The sequence below is a fragment of the Hyaena hyaena genome, unplaced genomic scaffold (genome assembly GCF_003009895.1).
Source record: "Hyaena hyaena isolate Hyena2069 unplaced genomic scaffold, ASM300989v1 scaffold_217, whole genome shotgun sequence".
NCBI lineage: Eukaryota > Metazoa > Chordata > Mammalia > Carnivora > Hyaenidae > Hyaena > Hyaena hyaena.
This window is the reverse complement of record NW_024080849.1, coordinates 883736-903237: the sequence shown is the minus strand read 5'-3', so window position 1 is coordinate 903237 and position 19502 is coordinate 883736. Positions and strand designations below refer to the sequence as shown.

Here is a 19502-nt window from a genome sequence, read left to right as displayed (position 1 = left end):
TGTCACCCCATTTGCTCACGATGAAGATCACAAGCTTTGGCCTAGAGTGGCAAGCCAGGAAACGTGTAGGTGTTAGTTTTCATGCTAAACATTTGGTCTAACTTTCTAGGATTCAGGGAAAACTATGTGGGCGGGTTTACATATTGACACAGAGATGGGTCTCTGTTTCATGCATCTCAGTTCTGCCAAAACATGACTGTAAACCTGTCTTCAATTCCGCGTGTGGGAATTTGTGCCACGGGGTGCCCAGATCATAAGCCCATCAGTAGGGTGGTCTTCCAGAGCTAAAAACAGTGCTTTGCAGAGGCTGGAATCCAAACGGTGCCTAATACACAGCAACAGAAAAGAATTGTCAGCGAATGTATTAAGGGTCCCATTGAGCAGTTTTGAAAATCAAACCCAAGTGTGAGCAGAGTCTTATTCTATGAATATTTTAAACAGAAGGGGTACTTGCTACCACTGTGACTCTGTAACTTGCACACACTTGATAAGTTTATTACTTCTTACCAAGAGGCAGCAATGACTGTAATAAGCTAAGGACACCTCATCTTTTCATAAAAAAAAATTGATGTTAGTTGAAACTAATCATAATGGTTGTGGGAGAGTAGTGAGATTATGAGTAATAATTTCCTCTTTACTTTCTAAACTTCAGTTATGAGTCTATTTTTAGCTTGAAAATGACTCTAAGTATAATCCTGCCTCTAATACCCAAAATTTGGAAGCAGGCTTGCATATGCATATTATATATATATATACTATTCAATAATATACTATTATTGAAATAATAATTATTTAATAGTACTATTAACTATATTAAAATGTTAAATACATATATTAAATTTATTTGTGGATATCAACCTTCATTCTGCCTTTGTAACATATATATACATACATATATACATATACACATACATGTATATACATATATACACATTTATATATACATATATGTGCATATACATATTTATATGTGTATACACACATATATACATATATATACACACACACATATGTATATATATAAAGCAAGAGAAGACTAAACTCCTTCCTCAGCAGGGAAGAACAATTTGCAAATTCATTTAGATCCTATTTAGATTTCTCATCCCAATCCTATTTTGCTTTTTCTCTTTCGTCTTTGAACTGCCCCATTTTCACTAAGCGAGGCTTACAGCCTCGTATCATTACAGCTGAGGCTAATAGCTCCTGCTTCCTGGGGTACTTTTCCTTCCAGCAGGCTAAGCCCTAAGTACCACTCTCAGTCCTCCCCACAATGCAATAAGGAGGGCACGATTATTGCCTCTGTATTTGCAGGAAAGAAAATCAAGGCTCAGGGAGGATGGTGTGTTGCCCAAGATAAATTCTGACTCCCAGGACTTTGGCCTTAAGCCTGAGATGCACGAGCTCCTGGGATGTCTTTGCCTTGCCCACACAGCACCCAAGACAAAGCCTTATACGTGACATGTCGCAGGTTTGAATTTCGAGAGCCCAATGCATATTTGCAGTTTAACATTATAGTGCAGCTATAAGAAGTATCTTCCTTCAACCAAACCAATAGTATATATTTATCTATATGAATATATGATTTGAAAAAGAGAAACCTATATATGTGTATACCGCCCCCCCCAAGTAATTGCTTTTAATGGTAGTATTTCGTTTATTGCTGTTGTTCTTTTTTTTTTTTTTAAACATAAACTCTACAACCAATGTGGGGCTCGAACTCGTGACCCGAGATCAAGAGACCGAGAGAGCCAGGCACCCCTAATAGCAGTATTCTGAACAGGAATCTAATTACCAATACTCCTGCCCTGTTCAAAACACAAACTAATTAGGGAATGATAAGTAGGGAGAGGAATGTCATTTTGAACTGTGAAAAACAAAATTCCAAAAAACTAGAAATTTAAACAAACACAGCTTTGTGACTTTTAGGCTCATACACCCGCCCTAATTAATCTAACAAAATATTGCCAGATGTTTTCCCAACTAGATGTTCTTAATGAAGGGCTGATTTAACAAATCACTAAAAACAAGGACAAATTATAAATTGTTTAAGCGTAAATAAGTTCTCCTGATATTCTTTCCGGTGGCTTGTTCCCACTCTAAGTGTTTAGCAAATCTCTTTTCTGAGGGCGGTCCAGGACTAAACAGCCTGATCTGATTTGTCACAAACGAGTCAAATCCTAATTAAAGAGATGTCACTGTGTTTTCGAAACGTTCTCATTTACTTGAGATCCTTTTTTTCCTCTCCAATCGGTAATCCACAGCAAGAAACGTGGCCTTATCTACCAAGAGCAAGCAGCAAGCAGTATGGGAGGGAGAGGCGTTAACCCTTCTCTGCAAGGCAGACGGAGCCAAAAGTCCCCTCTCTGTGGAATGGTGGCACTTCCCACAGAGCCAGATGCAGCCGGAGTTGGTGGCTGGCATGGATCAGGATGGTACCGTGCAGCTAGGCACCTCCTACAAGGAACGCAATAACCACGGCAACACAAGGCTGGAGAAAATAGACTGGGCCACTTTCCAGCTAGAGATCGCCCCCACCGCCGTTACGGACAGTGGGATATACGATTGCTGGGTGTCTGAGCGCTCCCAGAACCAGGCCAGAGATCGGAGCTGGACTCAGAGGTTGACTGTCACCGTCAAGTCTCTGGGTAAGTGTCCAAGAAGCCCTTCCCTGATGTTGCGTATCGTCGGTACCTTCCTCTGCAGTGGGATGCAGTGGAATCTGATTGTGGGTCACCCTGAACCCCCCCAGTTAGGGCACACACACCCCAGGGCACAGTGCATGGTCTCTGGCTGCCATGTCCGTTGACTGATCTCTGACGTTCACTCATCTTTATAAAGATCATCCGTAGGGTCGTCCTTGCAGGTTGTTATTCACAGCTAAAAACAAAAGCCTGTGACCTGGCACAGGCTTCTAGAGGACACGTGACCAGTGGAGCTGAGCTCGTACATTCGGGCTTCTGACAGCTGTGGCCCTGGGATTGCAGAGTGTCTTCTAGCATGTTCCAAACAGTGACACTGAGCCCGTGAGTGGAAGTATGGGAAGGAGGCCAGCCACTTGGCTGGGGAGTAGTGCTCCACCCACTCCGTAGCAGCTGTCTAAACAGCAGACTGGAGGGACACTGCCTGTTTATTGTTGCTGCTGAGAACACTCCAGGAAGAGGGTCAAATTTGGGAAACTGAGGACAGAATTCAGGACAGACTGTACCCTGAGTCAACTTTTACCCCCAAAGATCTGATTCTCCCGATGTACGAATGCATGGCTCTGTGTGAATAGGTGAGAAGGAAGGCTTTGATTTGATCAACATATTAGAAATCGTGTTTCCCGTCTATTTCTGCCCACAGAGTCGAGCTTACAGGTTAAGCTGATGTCCCGTCATCCCCAAGTGACATTAGCCAACACCTTCGGCTTGTCCTGCATAGTGGAGGCTGGCTTCTCCCACCTTGGGGTGCCCCTCACCGTGACATGGCAATTCCAGCCAGCAAGATCTCAGGTCTTTCATCCGCTTGTTCGAATCGCCCATAACGGCACTGTTGAATGGGGGGCTTTCCTCTCTCAGTTCCAAAAGAAGACAAAGGTCTCGCAGTCCTCTCTTTATTCTCAGCTCCTAATTCACGATGCCACCGAGGAAGAAGCAGGAGTTTATCGGTGTCAAGTAGAAGTTTACTCCAGAAATCCTCTGGACACGAGCGGCCCCGCGAGGGCTTCTGCCATCTCTCACCCACTAATGATAGTCATCACTTTGCCAGGTAAACACCACTTGAAATTAACCCCCACTTTAAAAACAAACCAACACATCTCTCCCATTTTGGATAAGTTCATAGAATGAAAACATCAAATACCTTCTTGCCATGTTCTTACTGTGTAAGTTAGTATCATAGAACACTGATGTCCAGGCTGACATTGAGTTGATATGCATGGGTTGGCCATACTGGTTATTAAAACACTGACAGACTTCCACACTGGCTAATAATAACTGTGGATCCTTGCCCCTCCCCTCTTCCCATGAGTCCCCACCACCCAGCACCTTCAGGGTACCCTGTGGCACAACAGGGGGCCTCTAGGACCAGCTCGAGCGGGGAGGCATTCTTTTGGATTGGTCACTGCCCAGGCCTCACGAGTCACCAAATGTCTGCAGTGTCAACATTAGTGGTATGGATGATGTAAATTCCATTAGAATACATTTATCCCCTTGTTTTACCATGTTAATGTGTAAGAGAGAGGAGATGATTATGGTCGAGTATAACTTACCTCGTCAGCTGGTAAAAGAGCAGAGGTAAAAAGTAAGACACAACCTGGCCAAGGTTCTGCTGGGTCACGTGTCTTCTTTTACGACTTCCGTTCTTTTAAGGCAGAGTGTTCAAGAGCCTTTGAAGTCATTTCCATCTGACAGGCACCGGATAGCAACATAGCTGTGGTGCTTCATTCATAAGTTGCTCTTTAAAGATGTGCATTATATACACATATATATGTATATATGTGTATATATATGTGTGTGTGTGTGTATATATATACGTATGTATATATATATATATACGTATACGTATATACGTGTGTATATATATACGTATGTATATATATATATACGTATACGTATATACGTGTGTATATATATACATACATATACACACACATATGTGTGTGTGTGTATATATATATGTATGTATATATATACATACATACCACATTATATATATATAGTGCCTAGTACTGTGCCTGATGCATGGAGCGGATGCTCAGACGTAGTAGCAATCATTCTCTCTGCTGCTAAGTGACATCTTCAGTACTAGTAATGATCTCCTCCTTGATTGACTTGTGCCTTCATGGACCTGTCCGTTCCATGGTATTTGAAATTGTCGACTCAATCCTTTCCTCTTGAAACTCCCTTTTTCCTCGGTCTCATGATGCAGGATGTTCTTGGTTTCCTTCCTAACACCCTGAGTGCTCCTTGTCATTCTCTTTCGCAGAATTCTCCTCCTTCGCAGATCCATTTCTTTGCATTTCACCCTCAGCTTGCTCTCTTCTTACTCTTTTCAGTCCCTGAAGTGTGCTTATTCCTACCCCTGGTTCAACCTATTTGCTGACAACTCTCAAATCCATTATCCTGAAAAGCCTCTCTCTGATCTCCAGATTCACTTTGCAATTACCTCCAAGGCATATCTACACTTAGTAAGTCCATACACAAATGCACCATGTTTACCCTTCCAAAGCTACTCTTTTTTCACTCTGCTCCATGTCCTCATGACCCACCCGTGGCCCAAGTGAGAAACCGAAGTCCACAACGCCTTCAAATCCACCTCATCCGAACTCCTATAGCATGGCCTGGTCCATTTCTGTCTTTCCAGCCTTGTCTTCTACTTTCCATCTTGAATTTGAGCTCCAGCCACACTGAACTACTTGCATACCCTCAAATGCTCTATGTTCTCTGTCTCTTTCAGTCTTTGCTCAAGTCATGTGTTTTGTGTAGAACTCTTTAGCCTCTTCTCCATGAGACTAATTCCTATTAACTCTTAAGCCTTAGCTTAGAGGTCTCTTCTCTAGGAAGCCTCTCTGCACTCTCATATTTGAGTTAGGTAGTCATGCCCTGTGCTCTGACAGCTGCTTCTGCAGACCTCTGTCACTCTTGGGTGGCACAGTCTTGTAATCCTAAGCCTCTGTGACTGTACTAGTGTCTCCCTCTAGACTGAACCCACTGAAGGGAGGTAGCTACAGAATGGGGAAAAGTCTGGCACAGAACACAGTGTGTGCTTAATAAATGTTTGCTGAAAGAAGAATAAAGGGATCTACTGGCAACTTCAAGAAGCAGTTACAAAAGCAGAATCAGTGATGTCAGTAAGAGGTTAGAATAAGGTTTGGAAGGCAGGCTTTAGCATTCATCATCCCAACAGAGCAGAAAAGCTGCTGGAATATAAGGGTAGTTGACTTTGCATCTGTATGAGAGTCCCACAGTCGACTGGCTGCAAAGAAACATACAATGTTAATAGCCCATATACAACTTCCTATTGTTTACCCATGTTCGAGGGCATGTCCAACAAGGACATGTTGTGAATCTCGGGGTACTCTGGAGAGAGAGCACACAGACAATGCATTAATAGGGCCGCTTTCTCTCACTTTGATTTATGAAATGCTATGGAAGAGATGATGTCTAAGTTTCAATAATGAGGCATTATCATGTGGAAGAGATTAGTTTTCTGTATGACACTTCCTCCCGCCCCACATTCCCTATCCAACTCATGCAGGTAAGAAGGGTAGAACCAGGACCGGTGGCTGGAAGGTATGGAGTGGTAAAATTCAACTTGATATAGGAAAGAATTCTCTTCTACAGAGATGTCCAGATGAAATGGGCTGGTTTGTCAGCTGGGGAGCTATTCAGAGGCTTGTGACTGGGGCTACTGGGGAGCAAATTCCCACATCCAGTGGATGGAGGGGGCCTTGTCCCAGGTGGCCTCTAATGTCCCTTCTGCCTTAAAATTCCATTGTCTAGCAAAGTAACAAAGCAACCACCCCCATTTTTTTTAATTCAGAGAACAAGCTCAGAGTGAACTCAAGCAGTCAAGTCGAAGAGATCTTCATCAACTCCAACACCGACATAGAATGTAGCATCTTGTCTCAGTCCACTGGAGACCTCCACTTGGCCATTACTTGGTACTTCTCTCCCATGTCCATGAATGCAACCTGGCTGACAATCCTCAAGATGGACCAAACCAATGTCATAAAATACGGGGATGAATTTCGCACCCCGCAGAGAAAACAAAAATTCCACGCTGAGAAAGTTTCCCAAGACTTGTTTCAGCTGCACATTTTGAGTGTGGAAGAAAGCGACCAGGGCAAATACCTCTGCGCTGTGGAGGAATGGCTCTTATCTACAAACGGCACTTGGTGCAAGCTTGGGGAAAAGAAGTCAGGGGCGACAGAACTAAAACTCAGGCCCACAGGTAAACCTCATGTGTATTCTCACACGGCTTTTTGTAGGATTGCCCTCTTCTCTTGGGCAGCTCTACAATGGTGTGATTATGTGAAGGTAGAAATATGACCCAGGGTCATAGGAACAGGGCCCACCTACACAATGAAAGCAGGACCTGGTGGCCCAGCAGAGAAGGCAGGGGTCACTTATGGTGAGTTGGCCTGAGGTTTTGAGGAGCTTGGATGGGCACAAGAGCCCTCTGATTGGTTCACCTGTCAGCCCGGAGACTGCTCTACACAGCTACCCAGGGTATCGTATCTCTAGATCTCTATAATAACAAGCTGTGTCGTTCCAGTGGGGCTCTGCTATAATTTGGCTTAGAAAGAGTAATACGAAGCATATTTCCCCCACTGTGAACAGAAACTGTACAACTCTACAGGGATGTGTGGAGAAATTGCTTTTCAACATTTGGCTGCCTAAACATACGGTGAATAAGAGTAGTTAACGGTTGGAATGGCTTCCTGAGGGAGGCTCCTCTTCCTCAGGAGAGCTTTAAAACTGTAAGAGAAGTTCGATCCATTTGCACTGGTCTAAGAGCACCGCGGTCTCAGTGTGGGCAGGGTTGGTTAGATCTCTTGGTATCCATTAGGTCACCTCCAGTGTTGAATAAAATGAGATGGATGTCACAGCGAAGGCTCGGGACTGGCGGAGATCCAACAGCACAATGCAATGAAGTGAGTCTAGTTTGGTGCTTAAGATTGCATGTTCAATGGAACATCCACAAATAAGATTATAATGAACATGAGCATGTATTAGACAGTTAGAGACATGAAGAGAAATAAGGCACAGCTCTTGCCTTAAGGAGCTTAAGGTCTGTGAGGGGCAGTGGAGGGAAACAGTAGCTTAGCACAGGGCTCTCTTTTCTTGCTGCTCTGGTTCCCCTTCTCCATGTTCTTCAGGCCCTTCTCCTCCCTGGTAAATGTGAGTGTTCCTGGGGGACTGATCCTGAACCCCATTCGCCCATTATTCTCTGCTCTCTCCAGAACTTCTTAAATGCCCTCTTGGTTTCAACTATCACCTTCGATGAAGTAGCACGAAGTCTTTATGCTTTGCTCCGATCTCCTGAGCTCCAGATCTTTCTTCCCGACGGCCTGTTGTACATTTCTACTTGGATGAGACCCTCATGCTCAGCACATCCCAAACCCCATTATCACCCTTGCCATCCCACAAGACCCGCACACATGTCTGCATTCTCCATTCTCCCTCTGGCTGGCAGCCCTTTCTCCCAGTTGCCTAAGCCAAATCGTGACAGTGTTTGTATACCCCTTTAAGGAGACATTGGCTCCTTGGCTCAGGCTAGCAAGCACTTCCCATCCGGAAATGTGGGCTCAGTGCTGTCCTATCTTTTAGAACATCAAGAAATGCCTAAAATCTTTCTTGGTGATATCACTCGGTTGAGACTGTACACATACACAACTAATCCAAATTAAAAAAAAAAAAATACTGTTGGTGTCAAAGAAAACATATCTGTGGGCTGGGTGTGGCTGACTGGGGGTGGCCAGCAGTGTACCCCGGTGCAGGGAGGGAGTTAAGAGGACCCTGGGGAGAGATACTGAGAAGGAGTGGTCAGGACCGTAGGAGAGATATTTTCTCTGAAATCAAAAGAGGAGAGGATTTCAAGGAGAAAATGGACTTTGGTGATAAAATTCACTGAGGACAAAAAACTAGAGTGTCTTTAGCTGGGAAATCGGGCCCAGACTAAGGATCTTGGCCAGAGAATGGGATAGAATTGGAAGGTGATTGCGTTAAAGTAGGGAGGAATTTGAGATGAAGCAGAGACAGAATCATATAAACTAATATTTCACATACTTTGCCATGAATAGAGGGAGAGAGTAAATATGGCAACAACAACAAAGATCCAGGAGCAGACAAAGTTATCCTTTTAGAGAAAGATATGGGGCACATGGGTGGCTCAGTCAGTGAGTTTGGGATTTTGGCCCTGGTCACGATCTCATGGTTCCTGAGTTCGAGCCCCGTGTCGGGCTCTGTGCTGACAGCTCAGAGCCTAGAGCCTGCTTCTGATTCTGTGTCTCCCTCTCTCTCTGCTACCCTCATGCTGTCTCTCTCGGTCTCTCAAAAATAAATAAACATTAAAAAATTTTAAGATATATTAATCAGTGTGTTTGTAGTAGAGCTGAAAATTTAGCACATACTGTAGTTTCTTTGTTTTGTTAGTAACTACCCTGGCCTTCCTTTGAAGTTCTCACTGGCTGGTTAGGAGGGGAAAATTTCTTTTAAGTTTCTTTATTTATTTTGCAAGGCAGGGGAGGGGCAGAGACAGAGAGAGAGAGAGAGAGAGAGAGAGAGAATCCCAAGCAGGCTCCATGAGTATGAAGCCTGACATAGGGCTCGGACTCATGGACCATGAGACATCATGACCTGAGCCAAAATCAAGAGTCAGATGCTTAACCAACTGAGCCACCCAGGTGCCCCAGGAGAAAATTCGTAAAAAGTAAATGTCAAAATCTATTTAAAATGTAGTCTAATCCAATCATTGAAATAGTCTCTCCTTGAGTAGCATTCTAACACTTGTATAAAAACATTCAGTCTCCCGGATAGCCTCCTCTTTCCCTGCATCTAGGAATGAGATGACATCTGGGTGTATGGGAGGAAGGTAATTTGCCAAGAATGAGGGGCTGTGGTGCAGTACACGACTTGAGGGAAGAGCCAGAAGTTTTGAATGATCCTTCTGGGCAGCAGAAGAGAGTTGGCCAGGGAGAAGTGAAACAACAGGGCAAAGCCCCCAGTGAAGCTGGGTGGTTTCTGGACAGGCCTTCAGCAGACCAGAGGTAGGGCTGAAGGGCAATGGCTGATTTGCTTCATTGCACAGAATGTTCTAGAAAATGTGGAAGAAGGACAGAGGTCAAGTAAAAATGTTAAAGACAAGAGACGTGGTATCTAAAGATTGTCCAGAGGGGGTATCAAATCTAACCATCTGGATTCTTCTCTAACTTACTGCCATTTTATTTCCTAGGAAGCAAGGTACGTGTCTCCAAAGTGTACTGGACAGAGAATGCTACCGAGCACAGAGAGGCAGCCATCCGCTGCAGCATGGAGAGTTCTGGCAGCCCGGCTTCTCTGTTCTCTGTGATGTGGTTCCGCAGCAGGGAGCATTCAGGAAGGAACATGCTGGTACACCTTCAGTACGATGGCTTGCTGGAGTATGGTGATGAGGGGCTCAGGGGGCATGTGTCCTGTTACCGCGCATCCCCTACAGACTTTGTCCTGAAACTTCACCGGGTAGAGATAGAAGATTCTGGAATGTACTGGTGCAAGGTGACAGAGTGGCAGCCACACAGCAGCCCTGGCATGTGGGTCAGCCAAGCATCAGATGAGTCGCAGCATGTGGTGTTCCCGGTGCTGCCTTCAGGTAACGAGGGGTTAATCTGCCCTGGCTCCTGGTCAGGAGAATCTTTGTCTCCCCCGTTGTGGTTTCCTCCCAGTTACGTTTTGCTGAAAGCAACGTACAGATTCCCTAAAGAAAGAGACTTTGCAATTTCTCTTGAGAGTAATCGCTATTTCTCGTTTGGACGGACAAGGTCTGCGTGAGGTTTTCGCACACATGTGTGAATGTCAGGGGCCTTGGACCTGCTTCCTCCCTTCCCCCTCCTGAACAGAAAAGCCATCACCGTCGTATCCTTTTAAATAACAAAATTGTGTTCGAAGCAGACACCTTTACCTCTTGCCTGGTTCTCCTGTCTCAGAATGCTCGGATCTGCAGAGGGAGTTGGAACGAGGGACAGGGGCATGGCGACCTTACGTTTCATTTGGTCTATAGCTGAAGTCACCCACCTCTAAATGCTCCCCACCTCCAAGACAAAGCAAAACTTTTCTTAATGAATTAAGCGCCACACTTCTTATCTCTCTGTCAGCACATCGGGAGGGCTTTGATACTGATAGTCAGGTGGTGGCTGGGCCTCACCTGACTGCAGGCATCAAAGGAAGATGTTGTTGAACTTGTTTCTGGAGTCCAGCAAGGCGGGCAGCTACGGCCAAAGGAGGGCAGACCTTGGCCAAAAAGTGACCACTGTGCACATGGGAAGGCCGTCCTACCCAGCGGAGTACACAGCTTCAGGAGGGGAGTGGGACAAGAGGCTGTGAAGGAGCCGAGGGCAACCTTCCAGCCAGTATGGTGCCAAGCATGTAATAGGCATTCGTTAAACATTTGTTAATGAAAGCAAAAATTTCTCCAGCCAGACCAGTAAATCTTCCCTGGTGATCCCATGTCCTGGCTGATCTGGCCAGCTCGTCTCTGAGCTGCTCCTTTCTTTCAGTTTTTTATAATGTAAATTTTTAAATGTTTATTTAGTTTTGAGAGAGAGAGAGAGAGAGGCAGCGAGAGAGGGAGAAGACAGGTGTCCAGAGGGAATTTTTCTTCCTATCTGCTCTTCTATTCTAGCAGTTACAGGAAGCCCCGTAACCTGAGCACATTCCATACGTGTTTTCTCCCTGGAATCCCTAGGTTCTGGAGAATCAGCACTTTTTGAGCCAAATAAACAGATAGTAACTGTAAAAAATACATATTCTGTGACGGAAAGGTACATCTCCTCTGAGAGACATGGGATCCTTTGCAGCAATATATATATATTGTGTGTGTATGTATATATATATATATATATACACTCACATACATATACATATAGATAGATACAGATATTGTTAATCTTTGTAGAATCCTTATACGCCAGGTGTAAGGTTCTTAAAAGAGGAACTCTGGAAAGAAAACATTAACAATTGGGAGGTCTTTGTATTCTTTACAGTTGAAGAAGCTTGAAAACTTGTGCCGTGATAAGCTGAGGGTTTTCCTTATAGGCACAGCTAGGGGGTTCCCAAGTAAATCCGTGCCTACAGCATCTGGCTTCCCCTACCTGGCTGCTCCATCCTGGTACTTTGGGAGGCAGTGTGGAGGGATGAGAAATCCCAGGGTTTGGAATCAGACATGCCGAGGCTCAGATCACAGCCCCCTGCCACCTATCTATGAGCCGTGAAATCATAGCCTGGTTACTTACCCTCTATGAGCCCCAGCTTACTCATAAAATGAGGATCATAATACAAATGTGTATAAAGTAGCTAGCATAGTCCCTGCATGTTGTAAGTGCTCAGGAAATGTTGACTCTTTCCCCTTATGCCTCCAAACATGCTACACACATGCACATATACACAGTATGCACACACACATATGCATATACATATGGATATATCTATATACATGACAAAATATTTTTTAATATATACCTCTTACTCCTTTTATTATTTTTTTAATGTTTATATTTGAAAGAAAGAGAGTCAGAGTGTAAGTGGGGGAGGGGCAGAGAGCGAAGGAGACACAGAAATCCAAAGCAGGCTCCAGGCTGTCAGCACAGAGCCCGACACGGGGCTTGAACCCACAAACTGCGAGATCATGACTGGAGCCAAAGTCTGACTCTTAACCGGCTGAGCCACCCAGGTGCCCCATGACAAAATATTTCAAGTTGTTCAATAAATAACTATGTGAGCTTCTGAGATCACAAAAACATGTATTACAGAGTCTGTTCCCAAGGAGCTCAGATTCTTTTTTGTTTTGTTTTTTTAAATGTTTATTTTCTGAGAGAGTGTGTGAGTGTGTGTGAGTGGGGAAAAGGCAGAGAGGAGAGACAGAGAATCCCAAGCAGGCTTCACGCTGTCAGCACAGACCCTGATGCGGGGCTGGAACTCACGAACCATGAGATCATGACCTGAGCTGAAACCAAGAGTCGGATGCTTAACCAACTGAACCGCCCAGGCATCCCCCAAAGAGCTCAGATTTTGATGGGGAAGTGAAGTCCAAAACGGCAGGTGTCATCAAAGAAGTAGCCTTAGGGCGCTGGACAAGGAGCAGAAGCAGGGCTGAGGTGAAGGGCTGGGTGGGGAGGAGATCTGGGAAATCCTCTGGAGTATGGGGCCTATGAAAGGAAGAGAACATAGTTTAGGAAAAGGAAAGGCTAGGCAAGATAATCATAAAAACTGTGGTGCAAGGGCAAGAAAGGAAGCTAGTGAGATGGGGAGGGTACGGATCTCAAACACATCCTGCGTATGTGGCTAAAGAAGGTGAACTTATTCATGAACCTTATGGAGTGTCAGCGAGCAAGTTCAATCAGGGGAGTGACATCATGAGATTTGCATTTTAGAAAGCTCCCACTGGGAACCCTGTTAAAGGTGAGTTGGAAGAGAGGCAGTCACGGAGCAGAGAGACCTATTTGAAATTGATAGTAGGAACCCAGGTGAGACAAGATAAAGACCCAAATGAAGGCAGTGCCTTAATGAGGGCTGAGAAAAGGGCAGGCAGGCAGCATTAGGAGGTATCATCTTCAGGATTTAGAGGCTGATTAGATGCATGTGGAGGGTGAATGAGCAGAAGGGGAGAATCAAGGATGAATATCAAGTATCTAGTATGGCTGGTTAGTGGGGACAATCACTAAATGAGGTAATATAAGGTCTGAATGTAAAGTTAGTTCAATTTTGAGCAACTTGGGCTAGAATTGAGAGTGGAGTATGTGTGTTATCCAGAGTTCTATCCAAGAGACCCAGGGACTTCCAAGAGAGCTCTTTGTTAGAGCTATAGTCATCAACTCTAGCCAATAACGTTGCCCAACGATGCATCCCTAAGACAGCCACTGTTGAAGAGGAGACTGTGAAGGGGAAGGACAGGAGTAGCCAAGAGGTTGGAGGGGAACCAGGGTTTGGTGGTATCATGGAAACCAAAAGCAGAGAGGGTAGCAAGAGGGAAGGGAAAGCCAACAGTCTCCACCATCGCCAAGAGGTCAGTTAAGATAAGAATGGGAAAGTATCCATTGGACTCCACACTGTAGGGCAGTTGCAGAGAAGTAATGAGAAAGGGCAGATCACAGTGAGATAGCAGACACATAAAATACAGATTACACTTTCAAGAGCTTTGATGTGAAGGCAAGAGAGAAAAATAACAGGTGGCAAGAGGTGTCAGCGAAGTTTTACTTTGTTCCGTTTTGGTTTGGAGCTGGTGGGGACTTGAGTGCTTTTAAAAATTCCAGAGAGGAAGAAGGTGAAGATATACCACCTTCTGACTGCAGTGCTCCTCCATGCCTTCTTTCTCTGGTCAACATCTACTAACCCTGCACCTCCCAACTTAACCGCCACCCTCTCAGGGACTTCCCTTAGTGTCTTAGCCATCACCCCTGTCTAACATCCAGCAGCACTGCCGTACTGTGCATTCTGAGAAGGCAAACACTGAGTGTCTTGTTCCCAGCACAGCACAGTGCCTGGCACATAGAAGACGCTCAAAGACTTAGTGAAGCATAGTGTAATCACACTCCCGATAAGGACCCGCTCTGTGTATTAATGAAGCCCAGGTCAAATACAACATGCTGGCAACTCTTGCTTCTCAGATGCTTTCCGCCACCTCCCTGTGGCAGATTCAGGGTGGGTTAGTTTAGGACTACTTAACAAATCTGTGGCGTATGTGGCTCAAGTGTAGACAGAAAAGCTAAGAGGCACCTCCCTGGGGGAATGGAATGGACCTCACACTGTCTTCTCCATCTGACTTCCTTACCTATGACAAAGCCAAGGCAGGGGCTAGAGATACCTTAGTCTTTCTACCTCATCCTCAGACCCCGGACAGAAATGTCTTATTCTAGAGAATTCTCTGTGATTAATTAATAGACAAGACGCAAAGGCTTCCTGGGGACTGGATTACTTGTAATCCTATGTATTGGTTAGTATTCCTCGGCTTCTAGTTGGGTAAGGATATATTAGAAAGTAAAGATTCAAGGGAGATATGTGCCCCTACCAGAATGAAGTTTCTGGAGAGACTGTAGCATTTTTCTATGCACCCCGGTGCCTCCAACAAAGTCTGGCATGAAGTAATCATGAAATGCTTCACAAAAGACTGAGCAAGTGAGTCTTCAGTTCAGATGAAACAGGATACTGTCAGACATCACTCATTCTGGGATGCACTTGAATCGGGTTCCTGAACCCCACTTTCATTTCCTGGCGGGAGCCGATTCTCTCACGTGGCCACACTTGGCATCGTCAGTTGCTGAAGTTTGGGTTGGGGTGGGGGCAGAGTTGCATCTGTCTTCTGCTGAAGTCAGTATTTCTGAGGTAATATTGAAAAGGAATGGTCCTCGTGGTGTGTTTGGCTGTGGGTGGAAGCACGTTATAAACTGAGCCTCATGATGAAGTGTTCTCATTACATTTTTGGCTCTGTCTTGCAGACCTTGTACTTTGAGCATCGGGCACTTACTCGGATTGATTTGAAGTGCCAAACCAAATGGTTTTGGATGTCACTAATTCTAATCCAGATATGGGTGGGAGGCAGATGGTGGGGAATGGTGACCATGGGATCCAGAGCAAACACTGCCCTCCCAGGAGAGGTAATTTAGAAGCACTGGAGCTGACAGTTGCTAGCTCTTAGCCAATTCAGAGCTGTGAAGAGCGCGCTTGGCCATCCTTTGATGGCAGATTGCTCTAAACAGAGCAGTCTCCTCCCCATTAAGATACTCAAGCCCTCTGGCAGTCCCTTCGCGTGAAGGTTAGAGTCTCAGTAGGGAAAAACAAAAGCCAAGTACCAGATTTCTTTTCACCTTCTGTGTGCTGGCGCTATCTCTTCAGTATTGTATGACCATCCTAGCAATGGTGACACAGAGGTGGACTCTCACTTCCCAATTCTCTGACTCCCAAGATGGGGAAGGGAAGTCAGAGTCTCCTATGTAATCATTTGACTCTCAGTGGAATGTCACCCAGCCGCGGAGATAGAGGGACCAGAGATTTGAGGGAGAGACTTGGCCTGTGGAAGAACGTGGCCAAGTGTGTGGCCAAGCATGGAGAGTCAGCTGGTCAGGCCCTGATTTCTATTCAGTCTCTTGGGAGAGAGTTGCCTGTGATATTCCTAACTCTCTCACTCGTGTATTAATATTTATTCCTTGCTGACTCACATGTGCTGAACTCTCTGTTAAATACTTTATTATCCTATCACAACTCTAGAAATTATTATCCCCATTTGATCATTGAGGAAACTAATCGTTACTGAGAATAAGTAACTGGTCCAGTGTCAATAACAGTACGTGGAAGAGCCAGAACGTGAACCTGACTCTCTTCGAGATGGAAGAGGTACTCAGTCACTACTGTGTGCATGAGTAGTGTGAAGTGTTGAAGCCAGTGTTCTCACCCGCTGTTCCCTACAGTTCTGGTCTCTTTCAGTATTGCCATCTCTACCTACTTCCTAGCCACACGCCTTCAGATATGTTAAGACCTGGGAGAATGATTGTAGTCAAGCAGGGCCTTGGAGAGAGGGCTCAGGTAGGACATAAAGATGGAGGGTGATAAAGAACGAAAAGTCTAGCTTTATCATCGCTCACCCTTTCAAAAACCAAAACCAAATTTAGGATGAAGAATGTAAACGAGCCAGAGAACATCCAGCTGCAAACCCCTGCAGCTCGTCAAGTCCTGTTCAGAGCTGCCAGCCTAATGTTCAGTGATGATCTTTACTCTGTACAGCAAGACGGCAGCCACCCCTGGGTTCCTGTGTGTGGTGCACTCACACAATTGATTCATTCATCAGTTTCCTCTGATGACCTCTGAACAAAGTGCTGTACGAGAGACAAAGATGCATATGACACGGGCCGTCCCTTCAGGAGTTCACAAGGCAGGGGCTGGGCAAATGTTGAGGCTCTTTCTTGACTTCCAACAAAGAGACATTCTTCAAGGTGCAAAATGGCGTCAACAATGCTGAAAATGGAATTCTTGCGGTAGACGTTGGTGGGAATGACCTCTAAAGCCGTTTACATCTCTAAGAGTGTATAATCCATGAATCTTATAGGTTAACCTTTGAAGAAATTGCTTATGTCATTACAATTCGCCAGTAAAAGCTCAGCGACTATTAGCATCAGAGTTTTCCAAAAAGCCCCGATTTCAAGTATCCTGTCATAAGTAAATGTGTCATAGTAGTTGGTGTCTCTCTAAACATGTGCCTTTCTGTGTGGAGGCCGTGTTAGGCACTGCTTCCTTGAACCTGCGGTGTTTGCAGCCCTGTCCCTTTGCTCCTCTGGCCGTGTGGCCCGGAGCCACTTTGGGACTGCTTGTGTATGCTTGGCGCATCTGGGCACTCATAGTGCTCCCCGTGGACTGCAGTCCCCCGAAGGTCATGTGCTTCAGCTGGCCTTTGTTTAGTATCCTTTGCCCGTGTGGTTGCAGTCAGCCCAATTCAATTCGGATCAACTTATGTAGTCACGCAAGTGCTGGGCACAGCAGGGGACATGGAAACAGATGACTCGATCAGTCGTACTGAGTCGCACCTCAACTGAGGTAAGGAGATTGATAAGGAGGAACAAAAGAGGTCTGCACCGAGGGGCGTGTGAAAGGAGTGTCGGAGAAGGCTGTGCCGAGGCAGGTGGGGGGACCCGGGAGAGGAAGTGTTGTCGGCGCTGGCCCAGGAGGACTCAGAGGATTGAGATACAGAGAGTGTGCCCGATTGAGGCAACAGGAAGGGCAGCACAGCCGAACGGAGAGTGCCCCGGGGGGCGGGGGTAGACCGGACCGAGCTTCTCACTGTAGGTGCTGTTGTGCAATGACGGCGCAGTGTGTGAGTGTGCGCATGTGCACGTGTGTGTGCACCCACGCCTGTGCACGTGAGCGCGCACACTCAAGCAGCAGCAGTGGGAATAACTCAGTTAAAAATTCAGGACCGGCAGCAGAGCTGAGAATGAGGGCTGAATTATAGATCTCTTTTCTGAGGACAGAAGATTAAAGGAGAGGTTTGCTTTTTCGGTTTTGTTTTTCTTCGAGGCTATTGGTTTTAAGTAGGTCATTGGAACCCCCAGTGGTTGGAACTTGCTGGGTGGAGGCAGTGGGCTGGAGGAGCCCTCTTCTGGACTTCCCTTCTCCCCGCCGCTCCTCCTCTCTGTGCACGTACGATTTAAAGGGCCCACCGCTACTTGGCCCCACTATTTTTACATACATTTCGCTGTAACAATAAATCCCCCAAGTGTCTAGCATGGATTCATGCAGGTAAGCTGGAGACTAATTATCTTCTTTATTGTTCTTTTCATTGCAGAACTCACATTTCTCTCCAGGATCTGCTCATCAACACCTTTACTCTATTTCCTCTTCATCTGCCCCTGCATTCTGTTTCTCCTTCTGCTCATTTCCCTCTTCTGCTTGTACCACAAAGCCAGGGAGTTGTCGGCACTGAGGCTGAAAGCACAGAAAGAAAAGCCTCTCTGGATAGACATGAAAGGGGCTGAAGACTGGATGGCCATGCGGAGGGAAGAGGAGGAAGACAACTGAACACTGAGAACCACCTGCAGCCCTGTGGAAAGTGTGGGCTTTGGAATTGGACTGAGCATCGTGTGACTGAATCCTGATTGTGTCCTTCTTGGCATGTGTGGCCTTGAGCAAGTTACCTAGGAATCAGAGGGAACGTTTATTGAGCACGTGTGTGCTGCCCCTCACCGCTAAGTGTTTCTTTGTGTGTTACCTCATCTACTCCTTGCCTCCCCCCAGGGGGTAAGTGATTTACCCTGTTTGTCATTTGCCACACCTCACTGAGGTGCAGGGTCCCCTTCTGTCAGGGGAGAGCCTCCCTCACACAGTCTTGGGTATGAGGTGAGACCCTATGGCCAAGCCCAGGGCGAGGCTGCCCTCATCTCTCCTCCCATAAGTCACTGATTCCCAGGAAAGCATTCCGAGTGGTCCAGTCACACTGGCTCTAGGTAATCTTTTGCCCCCAAATAAGAGGTGTGGGAAGGGGCCTGATGTCAGCAAGGCAAAAAGGAATTGGGAATATGCCCTTCATTCACATCAGGTCTACTCCCCAACGTGGATGTGACTTCCCTCAATGCAGAAGTCCTGTCTTCCCCTCCATCCCATCTATAGATGGTACTCAAGAGCATGCTCTGCATAGACGGTGCCTAATCAACTGCGTAGACGGTGTCTAATCAGTATTGATGGGTTCTTTGAAGAAATTATAAAGCATTTTGTAGTCTTGAGTTTCCTCTTCCTCTTTCTTCCTCCCTTCCTCCCATTTCTTTCTACCTCCCCTCTCCTCCTCTTCCCTCCCTACTTCACCTCATCTCTTCTCACCTCTCCTCTCCTTTTCTTCTTTTCTCTATAAGAAGTATTAGGTCATTAGGGAAAACTTTTTTTTTTTTCACAACAGTCAACCCCCGCAAGGCCTCATGTCTCCCCTTCCTCCCCACACCAAAAGACCCATCTGGGTCCTGGCTCTTAGCCAATGCCTTATTTTCTTTGGCCTGAGAGCACTGGGTAGTAGCACAGAGTGTTGTGGTAGTTCTTTGGTGGGGTGGAGGGTAGAGGAGAGTAACAGAGCCCCATCCCCTCCTCCTCCAGCATGAGCTAGGAGCCCAGGGGGATCACTGGGTCAAGTCTAGTTCCTCAGAGTCCCCAGTTCTCAGCCAGGAAGGGTCAGGAGGGCTGGGGTTGGGGAGTGTCATGGCTTATGGCTTTTAACAGCTGTCCCCCAGGATATGACAAGTGTTCCCACTGGGCCCAAGGACTCCTCATCTCTCTCTCAAACGCTGCTCAGGCCCT

General features: G+C 46.0%; 1 protein-coding gene across 1 annotated transcript in view; it reads left to right on the top strand.

Annotated features, from left to right (window-relative positions):
- The window catches only part of CD101 (CD101 molecule), a 34957-nt gene extending 16017 nt beyond the window's left edge, over nucleotides 1-18940 (top strand). Inside the window, exons 5-9 of the mRNA XM_039242724.1 lie at nucleotides 2262-2645; nucleotides 3343-3747; nucleotides 6523-6933; nucleotides 9937-10332; nucleotides 18007-18940. Of these exons, the coding sequence (XP_039098655.1) occupies nucleotides 2262-2645; nucleotides 3343-3747; nucleotides 6523-6933; nucleotides 9937-10332; nucleotides 18007-18239 (1829 nt within the window). The 3' untranslated portion in view covers nucleotides 18240-18940. The remainder of the gene's footprint in view (nucleotides 1-2261; nucleotides 2646-3342; nucleotides 3748-6522; nucleotides 6934-9936; nucleotides 10333-18006) is intronic.
- Nucleotides 18941-19502: the final 562 nt, after the last annotated feature.